Below are 11150 nucleotides of genomic sequence, written 5' to 3'. Positions count from 1 at the left end.
GTTCAGGTTAACATGGAGAACAACAGCAGAAACCAGCAGGTTGATGTGTCGATGTTTCGTGACTTCCCTCTCTCTCTGCCTTTGTCTTCTGACGCTAGTTTGACTTCCTGGTCTTGGAGCTGGTGGGCGGAGTTTGTCAGTAAACTACCTGCACCTGTGTCAATCTCCTGTTTATGTCCAGCAGCTGTGAAGTGTTGACGGGCTTTATCCTCTGCTGCTTCATTCATTTAAAACTAAACTCAGTATTGTTCCAGATCTTTGGTAAAATAAAAATTCAGTAGGGCAGCACGGGGAACTTTTTAACGTGGGTAAACTGGAACACAGACTTTTTAAGTAGTTACACAGCATTAACCCTTTCATGACCACAATACCACCGAACAGTGACCTGCGAACATCCTCAGAGAGTTGACGCGTTTCAGCAGGAGTCAGTACCAAAAAGTGTTTTCGGATCTCGGATAGAATCTTTTTTTGGCCTTAAACCAACTTTTTAAAAATTTATTTTATTTTATTTTATTTTATTTTATTTTTTGGCCTTGAACTTTTTTTGACATTAAGCGTTTTTGTTGTTTTGTCTTGAACTTTTTAATTGGCCTTGAACCTTTTTCTTTTCTTTTTTTCGGGGCCTTAAACTTTTTAAAAAATGTATTTCTATATTTATTCATTAATTTATTTATTTACTTTTTAATCTTTTTTGTTGCTTTAAATCTTTTTTATCTTCTTTTTTGTGTTAAACATTTTTTTCTTTTTTTCTATTGGCCTTTCTTTAAAAAAAAAAAAATTAAAAATTGGGGGATCTAACCCTTTTCAAAAATTGCATTTATCTATTTATTGGCCTTAAACCTTTTTTCACAGGTCGTGTATGTGTTAGTCTGTTTGTTCATGTATTTTTTTTAGATGAAAATTAAATCAAATATGAAAAAAAAATCAGGTTTATGAATATCTAGAATATAACTTCACCAAGTCATGGTAGTACACCTTCCGATGCAGCAGGTGGCAGCATCTACCTTTAAAGCTGGTCTGTAGTCCGCCAGTAAAACTGAAGAAGAAGAAGAAGAAGAAGAAGAAGAAGAGGACGACGGTAGTTCCGTTCGTAAATGAGCTTCCTTGTTAGAGATAAAGTGTGTTTGAGCTCCATCAGATCCTCTGAGTGTTTTTGAGTCTGACTTATCTCCCGGTGGACTACACAGCTACTGGAGTACGCATCGCATGCTAGCCGTTAGCGGAAGTTAGCATCACAGAGCGGCTGTGTGAAGATGTGTAAAGTCCAAATGCTGAGAGCGTTGGTGAAGCAGCGACTAACTGCGGCTGCTGAAGAGATATTTGGGCTGTTTGAAAGAACGATAGCAGAGTACGAGGAGCAACTTTGTCGCTCAAAAGAGGAGAACGAGCGACAACGGAAACTACTGGACGCTGTTTTCAACCCTCAGCTCAGGTTACACAGAGCAGGTTAGTGTCTTCTTCTGTGGTTATAAACACAGAGCAGGTTAGTGTCTTCTTCTGTGGTTATAAACACAGAGCAGGTTAGTGTGTTCTTCTTCTGTGGTTATAAACACAGAGCAGGTTAGTGTCTTCTTCTTCTGTGGTTATAAACACAGAGCAGGTTAGTGTGTTCTTCTTCTGTGGTTATAAACACAGAGCAGGTTAGTGTGTTCTTCTTCTGTGGTTATAAACACAGAGCAGGTTAGTGTCTTCTTCTTCTGTGGTTATAAACACAGACCAGGTTAGTGTGTTCTTCTTCTGTGGTTATAAACACAGAGCAGGTTAGTGTCTTCTTCTGTGGTTATAAACACAGAGCAGGTTAGTGTCTTCTTCTGTGGTTATAAACACAGAGCAGGTTAGTGTGTTCTTCTTCTGTGGTTATAAACACAGAGCAGGTTAGTGTCTTCTTCTTCTGTGGTTATAAACACAGACCAGGTTAGTGTGTTCTTCTTCTGTGGTTATAAACACAGAGCAGGTTAGTGTGTTCTTCTTCTGTGGTTATAAGCACAGAGCAGGTTAGTGTCTTCTTCTGTGGTTATAAACACAGAGCAGGTTAGTGTGTTCTTCTTCTGTGGTTATAAACACAGAGCAGGTTAGTGTCTTCTTCTTCTGTGGTTATAAACACAGAGCAGGTTAGTGTCTTCTTCTGTGGTTATAAACACACAGCAGGTTAGTGTCTTCTTCTGTGGTTATAAACACAGAGCAGGTTAGTGTGTTCTTCTTCTGTGGTTATAAACACAGAGCAGGTTAGTGTGTTCTTCTGTGGTTATAAACACAGAGCAGGTTAGTGTCTTCTTCTGTGGTTATAAACACAGAGCAGGTTAGTGTCTTCTTCTGTGGTTATAAACACAGAGCAGGTTAGTGTCTTCTTCTTCTGTGGTTATAAACACAGAGCAGGTTAGTGTCTTCTTCTTCTGTGGTTCTAAACACAGAGCAGGCTAGTGTCTTCTTCTTCTGTGGTTATAAACACAGAGCAGGTTAGTGTCTTCTTCTGTGGTTATAAACACAGAGCAGGTTAGTGTCTTCTTTTGTGGTTATAAACACAGAGCAGGTTAGTGTCTTCTTCTGTGGTTATAAACACAGAGCAGGTTAGTGTCTTCTTCTTCTGTGGTTATAAACACAGAGCAGGTTAGTGTCTTCTTCTGTGGTTATAAACACAGAGCAGGTTAGTGTCTTCTTCTGTGGTTATAAACACAGAGCAGGTTAGTGTCTTCTTCTTCTGTGGTTATAAACACAGAGCAGGTTAGTGTCTTCTTCTGTGGTTATAAACACAGAGCAGGTTAGTGTCTTCTTCTGTGGTTATAGACACAGAGCAGGTTAGTGTCTTCTTCTTCTGTGGTTATAAACACACAGCAGGTTAGTGTCTTCTTCTGTGGTTATAAACACAGAGCAGGTTAGTGTCTTCTTCTGTGGTTATAAACACAGAGCAGGTTAGTGTCTTCTTCTGTGGTTATAAACACACAGCAGGTTAGTGTCTTCTTCTGTGGTTATAAACACAGAGCAGGTTAGTGTGTTCTTCTTCTGTGGTTATAAACAGAGCAGGTTAGTGTCTTCTTCTGTGGTTATAAACAGAGCAGGTTAGTGTCTTCTTCTGTGGTTATAAACAGAGCAGGTTAGTGCCTTCTTCTTCTGTGGTTATAAACACAGAGCAGGTTAGTGTCTTCTTCTTCTGTGGTTATAAACACAGAGCAGGTTAGTGTCTTCTTCTTCTTCTTCTTCTGTGGTTATAAACACAGAGCAGGTTAGTGTCTTCTTCTGTGGTTATAAACACAGAGCAGGTTAGTGTCTTCTTCTTCTGTGGTTATAAACACAGAGCAGGTTAGTGTCTTCTTCTTCTGTGGTTATAAACACAGAGCAGGTTAGTGTCTTCTTCTTCTGTGGTTATAAACACACAGCAGGTTAGTGTGTTCTTCTGTGGTTATAAACACAGAGCAGGTTAGTATCTTCTTCTTCTGTGGTTATAAACACAGAGCAGGTTAGTGTCTTCTTCTTCTGTGGTTATAAACACAGAGCAGGTTAGTGTCTTCTTCTTCTGTGGTTATAAACACAGAGCTGAGGGGTACTCCAGGTAGGAGGTTCAACAAACTCTGAGTATCCGGTTCCAGAACAGCTGATTCTAATTAGTTCAGTCAACTCTGAGTAGGTACACCTTGAGTTAAGCACGTACACAACCACAATAAAAAGCCATCATCAGTGGAGCCCTGATACCTCGAGTCACCATGGCAACCAGAGAGAAAAGGCAATCAACTTATTTTACACCTGTGGACTTGGAGGTGCTCATGAATGCCTACAGCGAATATGAGCATATATTTCATAAACAAAGTAACAGCACTAAAGCTGCCAAGGAGAGAGAGGCAGCATGGGAAATTTAGCAAGCAGAATCTCTTCAAAGGGATGTTGGTGTCTTAGTGGAGAGAGCAGGCGTCCCATATTGCCACAGCGGCCCGGGTTTGACTCCGGCCTGTGGCACCTTGCTGCACGTCACTCCCTCTGTCTCTCTCCCTCTTTCATGGTTAACTGTCCTGTGAGTTTAAGGCAAAATGACCCCCAAAAATATTCATAAAGAATCCTTGCTGATTTCAGCAGCTGCTTTAAGCACATATAGATGGTTGATGACTTATTTGAAATTTGAATCCTTTAAAAACTATCATACCCAAGACACAGGTTAGGTTCACAGAGTCAGTTGCCATGGTGATTGACTCAGAGTTTGACTCACCTCTCTGTCGGGAACTGAAAACCCAGAGTTTCCCTCATCTCAGGGTTAACACACTCAGAGTGTTCACTGAACCCGCTTTCTGGAATACCCCTCTGGTTAGTGTCTTCTTCTTCTGTGGTGGTTAAACAGCAGTCAGCCAGTATCGTCTGTGTCATATTCACACAGCAGTCCACAGGGAACATGGCTGTGATACAGTGGACACCACAGTTCTGTCCTGTGAACTACAGCTCACAATATAACAGTATCACCTCTGGGCTCCACAGGAAATGTCTGTTTTTTTGCAGGGGGGGTTTCAGTTATTATTATTTTTAATTTAATTAAGTGATGCAGACACAAAGCAAGTGAAGGAAATGACAGGGGCACTGTGGGACACAAGACAGGTGTCAAATAACAATTACCACAAAAGACAAACGCAGAAAAATAAAACAAAAATAAAACTAAACAAATAACAAAAAACTAAATAAATAAATCAGTAAATTGAGAAATTTAATGTAAATGTAACAAGAAAAATAGATAAACATATAAATTAATAAATAAAAACAATAACAACTTTAAGAAAAATAAATCGGTAATTTAACAAGGAAAAATTAATGAATAAATAGACAAAAAGATTTTAACAAGAAAATAAAAACTTTATCAAGCATAATAAACAAATAAATAAATAAGAATTAAAGAATTAACGAAAATAAATAAATGATACAAATTTTGACAAGAAAAAAATGACTAAAAAAATAAATCAATAAATGAATGATTAAGAAAATAGACAGTAAAATAAACAAATAAGTAAATAAAAATAAAACACTTTAACAAGCAAAATAAATACATAAACAAATTAATTGATAAATGAAATAAAATAAACAAGAAAAAACTAATAAATTAATTATAAATTAATTAATTAATAAAAAATTAATAAAAAAAATAATCAAGTAAAAAATAGAAATAAAATTCAACAAATAAATAAATACGGTGAATATAAGTAAAAAAGATGAATAAATAAATGAAAAAATAAATTTAACAAAAATAAATTAATAATAGATTTATTTTTTTACAAAAATAAGCAAATAAATTAATTATAATAATAATCTCTCTCTCTCTCTCTTATACTTTTTTGGTCTGTTTGTATCTCATATATGTTATTAATAACAATATACTATAACTTTTGGGGAGTTTTTCCTGATCAGCTGTGAGGGTCCTAAGGACAGAGGGATGTCGTATGCTGTAAAGCCCTGTGAGGCAAATTGTGAAGAAAACACACACACACACACAAACAACTATTCACACATTCAAGGTGCTTCCCATCACACAGCTGCTGTTTGCTGTTCTTTACATCAGTGGTTCTCAGCCTTCTTCAGTGATGTACCCCCTGTGAAATACTTTTTCAGCCAAGTGCCCTCTAACCAACACAAAGCATTTTTGGTTGAAAAAACGATGTAATACACACCGCTGTGCCACCGGTGTCTGATCTATTAAACTTTATAACTAGACACTTTCAAATTTCAAACATTTGAAACTCAATGTGCATAACATTGCTCATGTGTAATGGTCTCTCTTGAACTATTTGAAAATAAAAAGATATAAAAATAACTAAAGAGTTTTTTTTAAAGGATTTCTGAACAGATGCTAATTTTGAATATTTAAAAAAAAAATCTCCAGGCACCCCCTGGAATGCCTTCACGCACCCCCATTTGAGAATCACTGCTTTAGATAACCATTTCTGGGGACATTTGCTTCTCCCCACGTACCAAAATATATGTATACATATGTCATGAATATTTCGTGATTAAAATCGGAGCACACGTCATTGGAAATGAAAACGTCTTACGATAAAGGTCACATTTTAGTTTTAATATAAAAAGCAAATTCCCTACAAAAGCAGAAAGTAAGTAAAGTTACATCTCTTGCAAACAAAATAGATTTAAATAAAAACCATGTCAAAAGTAGATAATAATAAAATGCAAACTAAGGTAAGGTGAGGTAAGGCAAGGCAAGGTAAGGTGAGGTAAGGTAAGGCAAAGTAAGGTAAGGTAAGGCAAGGTAACGTAAGGTAAAGTAAGGTAAGGCAAGGCAAAGTAAGGTAAGGTGAGGTAAGGTAAGGCAAGATAAGGCACTGTAATGTTAGGTAAGGTAAGACAAAGTAAGGTAAGGTAAGGAACGGTACAGTTAGGTAAGATAAGGTACAGAAAGGTCAGCTCAGGTAAGGTAAGGCAAGAGAACAAAAGCATACGGTTAAGATTAGGCAACAAATGTAGGGGCTTGGGTTTAGGAAAACAGAACAGGGTTGGCTTTAGAATCTTACAGGAAGTGAACACCGGCCTCCTGGGTGAAAGTTGATGGTTGTTGGACCCATCCAGCGCCCCCCCCCCCCCCGCTTCCACTCTACTCGGACTTCCGCTACCATAACGTACATTGTTCCGCAGCATTTCCCCCTGACACCACCGGGCACTGTTAAACGATAACGACATCCAGCCGTGTATAATGCGGTTATGAAAGGATGGCTTTTTTCATTTCTTCGTTTGCATCTGACGCCTGAAGTCACTGACCAAGCGCCCATGTTCGACGACTTCAGAGCAATACCGGGTTGTAGAGACAGACTAAGAAAACAGAAGTTTGTTGTTGAATGTTAAATGTCAGAATGTCCAAATATACACTAACAACTGTCTGTCTGCATTTCAGCTTTATCTTCAGACGTCCAGAAAGTGATCGTCGGTGAAGAGGAGCAGCAGGAGTGGAGCTCCAGTGTGGACCAGGAGGACCCAGAGCCCCCACACATTAAAGAGGAAGAGGAGGAACTGTGGAGCAGTCAGGAGGGAGAGCAGCTTCAAGGGCTGGAGGAGGCTGATATCACCAAGTTCACATTCACTCCTGTCCCTGTGAAGAGTGAAGATGATGAAGAGAAACCTCAGTCTGAGGGACACCACTGTGGAGGACCAGGACCAGTGCCTGGAGGAGGAGTGCGACCAGTGCCCAGAGACTCGCATCCAGATCCAGATTTAGAACCAGATACTGAGGACAAGAAGCCTGACAATTCTTTAGTGTCCAATATTGAAGTACTACCAGCGCCCCAAGACTCTGATCCAGATCCAGATTTACAACCAGTCAGTGAAGACGAGTCTCTGGACTGTTGTGAGACTGAAGTCAGTGATGGTGACTGGGACGAGACCAGAGAACCTCAGTCAGGTTTAAATTCTCCCACAAATGATGAAGTCTCTGTTAGTGAGAAACCATTTAGCTGCTCACAGTGTGGAAAAAGATTCAGCTTCAAGTCCCATCTGAAGATACACATGGTAACTCACACGGGAGAGAAATCGTTCAGCTGCGCTGAGTGCGGGAAAGGCTTTGGCCTCAAGGCATCTCTGAAGAGACACATGCGCTCTCACAGACAAGAGAAACCGTACAGCTGCTCCATTTGTCAGAAGTCTTTCACAGAGGGCGACAGCTTGCGGATGCACATGAGAATCCACACGGGAGAGAAACCGTTCAGCTGCCCGGAGTGTGGTAGAAGATTCGGCAAAAGCGGAAACCTGAAGAGACATGTGATGACTCATACCGGAGAGAAACCGTTCAGTTGCCCTGTTTGTCAGAAATGTTTCACGCAGAGAGGAGTGCTACGGTTACACATGAGAGTCCACACTGGAGAGAAACCATTCAGCTGCTCGGTTTGTGGTAAAAGTTTCCCTGAGCGTGGAAACCTGAGGCGACACTCGAAAATCCACACGGGAGAGAAACCTTTTGCCTGCTCCGTGTGCGGCAAAGGTTTTATCACGAGTCGAAATCTAAAAAGACACTTGAAAACTCACGCTGAAGACAAAAATTTCAGCTGCCCTGTTTGTGAGAAATCTTTTTCCCAGAGGGGAGTCTTACAGCTACACATAGGAATCCATGCAGGAGAGAACCCGTTCAGCTGCTCGCTGTGTGGCAAAGGTTTTACCGAAGGTCGAAATCTGAAGAGACACTTAAAAACTCATTCTGGAGAGAAACCATTCAGCTGCACCGTGTGTGGTAAAGGCTTCATCGAAGGTCGCAATCTGAAGAGACATATGAGGACTCACACAGGAGAGAAGCCGTTCAGCTGCTCGGCATGTGGCAAAGGCTTCATCGACAGCCGGCAGATGAAGATACACATGAAGATTCATACCGGAGAGAAACCGTACAGTTGCACGGTTTGCGGTAAAAAGTTTGTCTTTCACATAAACCACATGAGACACATGAGAATCCATACGGGAGAGAAAAGGTTCAGCTGCAGCGTCTGCGATCAAAGGTTCACTTGGGTTTATCAGCTCAGGAACCATCAGTGTGTCGGGCGTCAGTTGTCACAGCTTTGTCAACCGGACGAGAACAGAGGGGCTGAGGTTCCAGCCGGCAGCTCAATGCAACAGAGACAACAGATGGAAACAGAGGCTGATGGAGAGGACTGGGGAGGACCACAACCAGCCAGGAACTCAGATCCAGATCCACATTTCAAACCAGATACTGTTGACAAGACTGGGGATTCCTCTGAACCTGAGACAGAAGTCGGCAGGGAAACTGTTTTGTTGCCCATATTGTGATTGAAGTTTCCAGTTAGAGGGAGTTTTGCAAGAACACGCGAACCCAATCAGGAGCAATATTGTTGCTTAGTTTGTGGCCAGAGTCTTACACGAGACGGACATATAAAAGACTAGATAATGTATAAAAGTGAGATTCTCAGTCATCCAGGTCATGGTAATCAGAAGTGCTGTATCGTAAGAGTTTCTTGAAGACGTTTCGCCTCTCATTCAAGAGGCTTCTTCAGTTCTAACTGACTCGTGTGGAGTCGCAGGCCTTAAACTCTGTGTGGGTGTCAACCCTTACAGATTCGTTAAGGTCACATGTGAGTCGTTGACCCACCTGCCCATCATGTGTGTCGTTAGGGTCAGATAGGACCAGGTGTGAATGGGTGTGAAGTCGTCTAGGGAGGGATCCCAAGACTGCATTATTGGTGGGGGATAAGTGGTGTCGTAGGCCACCTCCTCTGTTTAACGATGGTCATTCCAGTTTGACGTACAGTACAGGCCAAAAGTTTGAACACACCTTCTCATTCAATGCGTTTTCTTTATTTTCATGACTATTTACATTGTAGATTCTCACTGAAGGCATCAAAACTATGAATGAACACATGTGGAGTTATGTACTTAACAAAAAAAGGTGAAATAACTGAAAACATGTTTTATATTCTAGTTTCTTCAAAATAGCCACCCTTTGCTCTGATTACTGCTTTGCACACTCTTGGCATTCTCTCCATGAGTTTCACGAGGTAGTCACCTGAAATGGTTTCCACTTCACAGGTGTGCCTTATCAGGGTTAATTAGTGGAATTTCTTGCTTTATCAATGGGGTTGGGACCATCAGTTGTGTTGTGCAGAAGTCAGGTTAATACACAGCCGACAGCCCTATTGGACAACTGTTAAAATTCATATTATGGCAAGAACCAATCAGCTAACTAAAGAAAAACCAGTGGCCATCATTACTTTAAGAAATGAAGGTCAGTCAGTCCGGAAAATTGCAAAAACTTTAAATGTGTCCCCAAGTGGAGTCGCAAAAACCATCAAGCGCTACAACGAAACTGGCACACATGAGGACCGACCCAGGAAAGGAAGACCAAGAGTCACCTCTGCTTCTGAGGATAAGTTCATCCGAGTCACCAGCCTCAGAAATGGCAAGTTAACAGCAGCTCAGATCAGAGACCAGATGAATGCCACACAGAGTTCTAGCAGCAGACCCATCTCTAGAACAACTGTTAAGAGGAGACTGCGCCAATCAGGCCTTCATGGTCAAATAGCTGCTAGGAAACCACTGCTAAGGAGAGGCAACAAGCAGAAGAGATTTGTTTGGGCCAAGAAACACAAGGAATGGACATTAGACCAGTGGAAATCTGTGCTTTGGTCTGATGAGTCCAAATTTGAGATCTTTGGTTCCAACCGCCGTGTCTTTGTGAGACGCAGAAAAGGTGAACGGATGGATTCCACATGCCTGGTTCCCACTGTGAAGCATGGAGGAGGAGGTGTGATGGTGTGGGGGTGTTTTGCTGGTGACACTGTTGGGGATTTATTCAAAATTGAAGGCACACTGAACCAGCATGGCTACCACAGCATCCTGCAGCGACATGCCATCCCATCCGGTTTGCGTTTAGTTGGACGATCATTTATTTTTCAACAGGACAATGACCCCAAACACACCTCCAGGCTGTGTAAGGGCTATTTGACCAAGAAGGAGAGTGATGGAGTGCTGCGGCAGATGACCTGGCCTCCACAGTCACCGGACCTGAACCCAATCCAGATGGTTTGGGGTGAGCTGGACCGCAGAGTGAAGGCAAAGGGGCCAACAAGTGCTAAACACCTCTGGGAACTCCTTCAAGACTGTTGGAAAACCATTTCAGGTGACTACCTCTTGAAGCTCATGGAGAGAATGCCAAGAGTGTGCAAAGCAGTAATCAGAGCAAAGGGTGGCTATTTTGAAGAAACTAGAATATAAAACATGTTTTCAGTTATTTCACCTTTTTTTGTTAAGTACATAACTCCACATGTGTTCATTCATAGTTTTGATGCCTTCAGTGAGAATCTACAATGTAAATAGTCATGAAAATAAAGAAAACGCATTGAATGAGAAGGTGTGTCCAAACTTTTGGCCTGTACTGTAGATGACCATCTGTCTTCTCTTGCCAAGATGTGCACATTGCTGTCCTCAAAAGAATGTCCCTTTTCCTTTAGATGTAAATGGATGGACAAGTCTTGACTTGAGGAACTGGCTCTCCTGTTTGCCCCATGTGCTTGTGGAGTGGATGATTGGTTTTAACCATTGCCACCACCACTTATCACCCACCTACGATGCAGTCTTGGGATCCCTCCCCAAATGACTTCACACCCATTCACACATGGTCCTATCTGACCCTAACGACACACATGATGGGCAGGTGGGTCAACGACTCACATGTGACCTTA

General features: G+C 41.3%; 1 protein-coding gene across 1 annotated transcript; it reads left to right on the top strand.

Annotated features, from left to right (window-relative positions):
• Positions 1 to 1074: 1074 nt before the first annotated feature.
• Positions 1075 to 9799, top strand: LOC117263672 (uncharacterized). Its single transcript, XM_078175778.1, has 2 exons — positions 1075 to 1446; positions 6869 to 9799. Exons 1-2 carry the CDS (start codon positions 1254 to 1256, stop codon positions 8740 to 8742), a joined length of 2067 nt encoding a protein of 688 aa, XP_078031904.1. The 5' UTR covers positions 1075 to 1253; the 3' UTR covers positions 8743 to 9799.
• Positions 9800 to 11150: the final 1351 nt, after the last annotated feature.

Source organism: Epinephelus lanceolatus, chromosome 16 (assembly GCF_041903045.1).
Source record: "Epinephelus lanceolatus isolate andai-2023 chromosome 16, ASM4190304v1, whole genome shotgun sequence".
NCBI classification, from domain to species: Eukaryota; Metazoa; Chordata; class Actinopteri; order Perciformes; family Serranidae; genus Epinephelus; species Epinephelus lanceolatus.
Note: the sequence above shows the minus strand (reverse complement) of the source record. Positions and strands in the feature narration are given on the sequence as shown.

Bases quoted from the DNA above. Each gene is read 5' to 3' on its own strand.
- LOC117263672 (XM_078175778.1), top strand. From the start codon at position 1,254: ATGTGTAAAGTCCAAATGCTGAGAGCGTTGGTGAAGCAGCGACTAACT. The intron at 1,447-6,868 runs GTTAGTGTCTTC...TCTGCATTTCAG, and splicing joins GCTCAGGTTACACAGAGCAG to CTTTATCTTCAGACGTCCAG.